The 8432-nt window shown below is 32.0% G+C and overlaps 1 protein-coding gene across 2 annotated transcripts; it reads right to left on the bottom strand.

The window, feature by feature from the left end:
• Window positions 1-346: 346 nt before the first annotated feature.
• LOC114281430 (sucrose transport protein) lies at window positions 347-8080 on the bottom strand. Of its 2 annotated transcripts, none has more exons than XM_028223878.2 (4): window positions 6705-8080; window positions 3081-3144; window positions 2941-2984; window positions 347-807 (listed from the first exon to the last, which is right to left on the bottom strand). In XM_028223878.2, exons 1-4 carry the CDS (start codon window positions 7935-7937, stop codon window positions 610-612), a joined length of 1539 nt encoding a protein of 512 aa, XP_028079679.2. In that variant the 5' UTR covers window positions 7938-8080; the 3' UTR covers window positions 347-609. The 2 variants fall into 2 exon arrangements, with proteins under 2 accessions (XP_028079679.2, XP_028079681.2); XM_028223880.2 differs by lacking the exon at window positions 347-807 and adding an exon at window positions 1576-1775 and having other exon boundaries at window positions 6705-8051.
• Between the last annotated feature and the right edge of the window lie 352 nt (window positions 8081-8432).

Raw genomic sequence — 8432 nt, 5'->3', positions numbered from 1 at the left:
TCACCCTCACACATCTTACAAAAAACTCTTGCCCTCCCTTTCCACTCCTAAGAGTGGAATGCAAGACCTCTCATTTAGGAGAAACTTGATAGCCAAAAGGCTAACCGACTAGGTTAGAGCCCCTTGATTTAGCAATAATGATCGTTAAACCGATGGATAACTGATGTAATTAATTTGATTAAATTAACGTATTATACAAAAATAAACACAAAATTGATATAATAAAACTACAATAACTTAATTAACATAAGGAGCAAATTACACAATCACGAGTTTAAATTGTAAGCAGAATTTAAGTAATAAAATTGGCTAACCGACTAGGTTAGAGCCCTTGGTTTAGCAATAATGAACTTTAAACCGATGGATAACCGATGTAATTAATTTGATTAAATTAACGTATTACACAAAAATAAACACAAAATTGATATAATCAAAACTACAATAACTTAATTAACGTAAGGAGCAAATTAAAAAATCAAGAGTTTAAATTGTAAGCAGAATTTAAGTACTAAAATTTTATATATACAGATTAATATGACCCTATACTCTCTCTGTATAGAAATTCTATTTGTAAGTCATTTTTCGACTCAAAATTAATTGAAAAATATTTCAATGGGAAGGTGCAGAAATAGTGATCTTTAAAACGGATGGTGATGATGGATCGTGATCAGTTCGTGGTGGTGATGGGAGCAATGCAAGCACGAACACACCGCTCGCCGCTGCTGCAGCAGCTCCAATTACAAATGCTGGCAAGTTACCGCCACCGAACAGCTGGTCCCATGGTCCGCTTGTAAGTGATACCACCAACTGTTTTCAACATTAGCTAGCTAAGATTAGTTTAGTCCCCATCTAACTAACAAGTGCTTGAAACCTTTTTTTTTTTTTTAAATGACATTTATTTTGTGAGGATTTAATAAAAAATTCCACTGAAAAATAAATTGTCCAACCATTAATCATCATAAAAAAAAATGAAAAATAAGAGAGATGATAACACTTCCTGTTTGGTTGGAAAGAAAAATGAAAAAATAAAAAAGAAACAAAGCATGAATATAATGCGGTGTTTGGATTAATAATTTGAGGAAGTATTTGTGGAAAAAAGGGAAAAAGAAAGAGAATGAATAAAATAAAAGTTTTTTTTTTTTTCAATTCTTTTTCTCCATATATTTTTCTTTAAATTTTTTATCCAAACACCGTCTAAATATATATATGAATTTATTTTATTTTTTCATGTTTGTTAGCCCTAAGGATTAAGCCTCTAATTGAATGATGAGGATTTCATTACAATCTAAAAATGCTTACGTATACCGTTTCTCTTTATTTGTTCAATAGGAAAATCAAACTCATTCTCCGATGATGATTGAGATGTGAGTGGTGAGAGTTATCTAAAGTGAAACTCATAAATTATTAATGTTACGTTATAAATATTATGATATTATTATGAGCGGTATCATATAATAATTTCGATAAAAAGTGTAATGAATTTTTTGTGAAAAATATATTTTGAATTATTACAAAAACAATTTAATCTTGTCATGTATGTATATCTTTTTTAAAGGTGCGCGCCGTAACAACTTTCAACAAAATTTTATATTAAATTTGATATAAAATTTCATATTATTGATTTTTCTGACAAGCTGCAAAAAATAAAAAAAAAATGTGTTTATTATAGAATCTATTACTATTATATTATTCTACACAATAACGACATTATAGTAGTCCACACCAAAGCTGCGCTTGCATCATGAGAATATGATTGGTAACTTACATGCATCTCCCTTGCAAAAAATGTCTAAGGATAAGGAATTATTCAGATTTATAAATAAAAAAATTCATTTATAAAAAATTTTTATCTTTAAAATTACTCTAGAAATAAAGTATAAAATATAAATTTAAGATTAAAAAAATGTGAACTAATATCTAAAATGATTATTGTGTTTTTTTAGGAAAACAATAAATCAGTAAAAATTTTAAATATAAATTACAAATTAATGATTGCTCTTATCAATATTAATGATAAAAGTCTTAAATTTTTTCATGTCCCTGTAATAATTTTTTGAACGTACAGCTCGATGGTAATTCTCTCTTTTTTTATAAATTTTTTTTTGAAATAATTTTTCTAAATGATACCATTGGTCAAACTTGAGATCAGCATTGTAGCTAAAACTGTTCGGCCTTTTCCAATAATTGAAGCATACTCTCATCTCAAGTGGTCTATCCTATATACAGGCTCGCTAACATGTGGCCCCTTGCAGTTGTCAAAGGGGAATATTTTTAGGGTGTTTGATATTAAAATTTTATAAAATTAAGAATATATAATATTTTTATAATAATTAAATTTATTTAATATTTTTATAAAGAAAAATTAATTTAGAGAAATTTGTATCCGACTCAAAGAAATATCGGCCCGACTCAGAGAAATTTCGACCCCAATATAAAAAAAATTCAACTTTTATAGAAAAATTTCTCTGGTATGATCACAGAAAAATTTCATTAAGGACCTTAGGTAATAAAAAAAAATATATATCTTAGACCTCTGTTACTATACAAAGTTGAAAAATGACGTTTCATTAATTTTTCCATTTGGAAAACCCATGTAATACATGAAGATTATTCATATTCAAATGTCTTTTTAATGAGGTAATAAAACTACATTTGGTTTTTAGTGAACTAAACATGATAATGAATATTCTAATAAAATAAACAATTAATTTCTATTTCATTTTAGTGAAGCCAACATCATCCTAAGCTTAATTTTATAGGCATGAGTTTAAGAAGCATGGGTTTGAAGAGTAAATTTAAGTGTACAGACGATTATCGCATAATAAATAATGATCCGATATACACTTTTTATCTCACATTTATATTTTATTTTATAAAAATATTATGTATTACTGTCACAACTGGGAGTTTGAAACAATATGATAGATAATGAAATCTTACCTGGGGTAGGACTACAGCAACATTCAAAACTCCCAGAGAGAGACCTATAAGATTGAAACATTACAAATGTCTTAGAAGAAATATTTAATTATTCCAAAAAAAAGAAAATTGAAGAAGTTCAAAAAGGGCAAAAACTTTACCTTGTCCTCCACCAAAGCTGCTGCAATAAATGGATCCCAATGAAAAGGGAATTGTGGAAGTCATCTGCACAACCACAAAAGTAATTATTTTATTCAGACAGTAAATATTTTTATTTTTCAATATAAAAAATATTTTTTAAATTAGAATCTTACCCATCACATCCCGCCATTATCACCACCCCTTTTAAAATGACTATCATAAGCTTGTGTTATACATGATTTTAAATAATTATTTTGAAATTAAATAAAAATATTTTTTAAAAATTACAAAATGACTAGATCAAGTAAATTTTAATTATTTTCATCCAAACTACACTATAATGATGGTTTTTATGTTGCCATTAATATTTTTGTTATAAGTATTATATAATAAATACATGTTTTAATTCAATTGATAAAATTAAAGCAAATAAAATTGCATATGGTCCCATATATAGATGTGCTATTTATATGGCCGTGATATTATTTTGGACAATCTTCAAGTGATTGCTTTTTTTAATGAAGAGATTGGTAATCGTATAGTTCCATCAAATCCTTATTTATAGGTTATGTTTGGTATGAGTTTTTTTGGCTATTTTAGTTATAAAATGATAAAATTGATGAAAAAGTCAAAGAAATAAAATGTCATATCTAAATTATAATCATTTTATTTTTCCTCTCACAAAAGTCAAAAAGTCAATCTCAAACGAGATTTTTTAGCTCTAGACTAAAATAGTCGAAAAATCAAAAAGTCAAAAAATCAACTCATATCCCAAACAAAGGCATAGTCTGTTACAACTATAGAAGGCTTTGATTGAGACAATCATCAATTGTATGCCCTTCGATACTAGTCCATCCAAAAGCATGAAGACGAGCTGAACTGGGTGAAAAATATGAAATAGGTATGGGAATTAGCTTAGATGGAATGATTATGCTGGTCCAAAAAATACATGGGACAAGTGACTACCACTATATGTGCTAAAAAAGCTCTTTTTCTCAAAAGCAAAAAATGTGGCAATTACTTTAACGATTTTAAAGTAGCAAAATTCTTTATCGTATAAATAGCGAACAACACAATTGTTGTAACAATTATCTCACTATCTCCAACATCGACCCAGTGAAATTGATTATGGATCTTTAATTTTTTATTTTGTACAGGGAAAAGTAACACCTAAAACTTTTTTTATTCTAAAAAGTTGTTCAAAGTCTTTCTAGTTGTACACTCATATTTCTAGTTCTTCCTCTCATAAAATACTAAAATCTGTCTCACTGATCTATTCTCCGAAGTGAGACTTATATTTTTATTAAGAAACAGGTTCATGCATCCAATGTGAACTCATCTATTAGCAAATATATGAATATGTAATATTTAAGTGAAATTGTTACTCTTATTTCATAGTTTTATCAATTCCAACTAGGTGGGCACCGAGAAGGAATCCTATCTTATCCTAGCACTAGCATTAGACGTTAGTGAGGAACCAACATTTCAAACAAAGGCCAAAACAACACAAAACAATCAGAAATTATTGTAAAGGTTCGGATAAGCTACAAATTGCACAATATGTTTAACTCCAAAAAACAAAAATAGAAAAAAAATTTACCCTAATTGATTTTGGTTGCTTAATTAATAATAATTTAGGTATTTAGAAAAAGTAAACAAAATTTTAACTAGAAAAACAATGCAACACTTGTATGGTGAAAATCACATTTTGAAGGATGGAAACCAAATATTGTTTTTTAATAAAATTTTGAGTACCTAAAATCACGTATTGCTTAAAAATGTTGGCATTTAATGGGTTACGTTGAAAAAAAACTAAAAACAAAATTTACCAAACAAGTCTTTTCTTGGGATTTTTTTCCCCCTCAAAGAAGCAACTACACATATATACACAATACGTGTGCAAAACTTTTAAAACGGCAGTTATTAATTTAAGCAGTTAGATTTGAAGGTATAAAAAATTATAACTACACCAAATATTAACTTTATAACATAAAATAGTATTAGAAATTTGAGAGAGAGAGAGAACAAATGATAATCCGGAGGGCCAAACATGAAACATGTTCATATGGCATGTGGGTGGTTATAACAAACTTAGATAGGAGAAAAAAAAATTCAACAACATAGGATGATATGGAGAAATTTTTGTACACTGGAAAGTATAATTTATGAAGCACGGATACGGATATGGGACACGGTAATTTTTAAAAATTGGGAGCACGGATATGGCACGGGATACGACAAATTTTTTAATTTTTTTATAAATATTTTTATTTTAATACATATTAATTATTTTATTTATTATATTTTTTAAATAATGTGTTCCAATTAATTTTTTTATTTTATTTTACATACATACATGTATTTATTTTTTTATTTATTAATATGTATAATTATATATTATCTTATAATATGTATTATACATTATCTTATAAATATATTTATGTTATATAATAACTATTATATAATATATAATAATAGTTATTAGTTATATATATTATATATGAATCAAGACAAAAAGACAAAGACCGGAGAGAACCGAGACAAAAAAAGACAGAAGGAGACAATTGCGATCAGAAGCGAGAGAGAGGGAGATGATCGCGATCGCGAAGGAGAGAGAGAAGACGAGAGAGAGAACTCTGAGAAGGCAAAGGTGAGAAAGAGCTCGTCGAAGTCGAAGGGGGCTCTAGATCGTCGAAGTCAAAGTTGAAGGGTTTTGGATCGTCACCGACCAGGTTTGTACTTACTTTCCCTTTCATTTACTCTTCTCGCCATGTCCATGGCGTGTCTAGATTTAGATGCGCGTGTCCCATGCAAAAAATAAATTAAATTAAAGGGACATGCCATGTGCCGTGTCCCGTACGTGTCGCCGACGTGTCCTTATATCTGACACCGCCACAACTTCCATTTTGGCGTGTCTATACTTCATAGGGTATAACGCAACATCTACTCTACCTACACCTAAAAATTCCTCGATGATATGATATCATTCTACAAAGGAAATTTTGTGCAATTTTCTTCTCTCATAGGGATTTATAATATATATATATATATATATATATATATATATTTTCTCATATGTAATGGAAATCTTATTATATAACTAACATTAATCAACCATTATTTTTAAACAAATAAAAAAATATTTAGAATTTTATTATATAACTCACATTAATCAACCATTATTTTTAAATAAATAAAAAATATTTAGAATTTTATTGAAAATTAAGAGTTTATTTGGTATTTACCATATTAACACACTTTTTTATCTTATTATTTTTTAATTATATCGCTTCTCTATTTTTTTATATATCATTTTATAAAAAAATTGAAAAAAAAATACTTATTTAACATTTTCCAAACAACCATTTAAATAGCCTTAATTTAGAATGTGGGGTAGCTTGACTTTTTGACTTTTTAATTTTTTTGATTATTTTAATCTGAGACTATAAGCGTCTTTTGGATAAATTTTTTGAATTTTATGATTTTTATGAAAAAAAAAAAATAATTATAATTTAAATATGATATTTTATTTTATTAAATTAAAAAATTAATTTAATTTTTTTTTAAGACTAAAAACAACCAAACTAACCCAAACCTGGCAAAACCCATATATCACGGAACACTAACTTTAAACTGAAACTCACCGCAGTTGGAATCCCCAAAACCGCAAAGACAGAGAGAGTTGCCGCCTTGACACCACGTGCCGGCGTAGTTCCCCCACCACTAGCCACCGCTTTCCGCCGTGTCGACTCTGCAACTTTAGTGATCCACACCGTCATCGCCAAGCATACCGCCAACAAAAGGTTACCGCAACCCCATAGCCGGTTCCCTCCCTTGACTCCACGGGCCACCAGCATCACCGCCAGTGCCGTTACCCCCGCCACCGCTGAGTTCAGCATCAGCCCCAACGACCCCGCTCTCACTCCGCTATCGTACACCTTTCCTCCAACCTCTCCACCATACACCTCTCTCCCCACCCAATCAGTGTCGTACAGCACGAACCCAAACCAAGCAGTCGAGGTCAGCATCATTGCCAACAATAGGTACCACATGGGCTTCGAAAACTCTTTCAACGCACTCAATAATTCCCCGAAAAACCCCAGAAACGGCACCGTTTCATCCTTCTTCTGCACCGAGAGCCTCGAAATTGGATCTTCACGCACAGTGCTGATTGCGAGTACGGTTAGAATGAGTAACAGAGTGATTGAGATTAAGAAACAGGTCTTGAGATTCGCACAGTAAACATCACAGGCCTGTGTTGAGGTGAAGGGGAAGAGGCGGTGGAGGTTCGAGTACGATCCGGCGGCGTAGCCTAGGACGTTGCCGACGGCGGTGAAGAAGGCGAAGGCGGCGTTGGCGTTTCGAGTTTTGCGCTGGTCGCCGTCGGAGAGGTCGGCGAGGAAGGCGCGGCAGGGGGCCATGAGGAGGTTGTTGGCGACGTCCAGGATCCAGAATCCGACCACGAAGATGGTGATGGCGCGGGGCTTGGCGGCGCCGGAGTCGAGGCTGTCGCCGGAGAGGCGGCCGAGGTCGGCGGCAAAGCCGATGAGAATGACGGCGACGGTGACGAGGGCGGTGGCGGCTGCGATGAAGGGGCGGCGGCGGCCGAATTTGGAGGTGCAGCGGTCGCTGTAGTGGCCGGCGAGAGGTTGCACCACCATCCCGGAGATGGGGCCGCAGAGCCAAATGTAGGATGCCCATTTATGTGGGATGCCTAGAAGCTGCACGTATGGTGTGAGGAGAGAGAATTGTAAAGCCCAGCCGAACTGAACCCCGACGGCTATTGCGGCCACCGCCACCACCTTCCATGGCGGCGTTTGACGCAGTGGTGGTGGTGATTGGAGTTGGAGAGGCGAAGGGTGTTTACCATTTTCCATACTTGTTAGAGACGTCTGCTGTTTTCTCTATAGATTGTAATTTGTAAACAAAACACTCAAGTCTAAACTAGAGACAGGTTTTACGTTTTTGGATTGGTTTATAAAGGATTTTTGAACGATGTCTGGCAATGGGAATGGGACCAGTGTGGGTCTAACGATGACGACTTACACACGTAGATGCATTTGAAAGTAGCTTTTTAGTCTTTAATAAATATAATAAATTAAATAAATTGTGATTATTAAATTAATTTAATTTTTAAGATAAATGATATAAATTAAGTATTTGATAAAATAAATAATTTAAATCATTAAAATAAAATTCGTGACCATATAAGATTTTAACTAAAAAGGCACTTAAAAAAATTGGCTCATTCTATTTATTTTTTAATAAAAAATTAAAAAAAAAAATCAATTCCAGATGAAACCATAATGTGACAATTTCAAAGTGTTGTAATTTCTAGAGATAGTAATATTGAGAGAAACTGTTAGCACCAT

This window comes from Camellia sinensis, chromosome 6 (genome assembly GCF_055761805.1).
Source record: "Camellia sinensis isolate YWXY chromosome 6, ASM5576180v1, whole genome shotgun sequence".
NCBI classification, from domain to species: Eukaryota; Viridiplantae; Streptophyta; class Magnoliopsida; order Ericales; family Theaceae; genus Camellia; species Camellia sinensis.
This window is presented reverse-complemented; position numbering and strand designations above follow the sequence as displayed.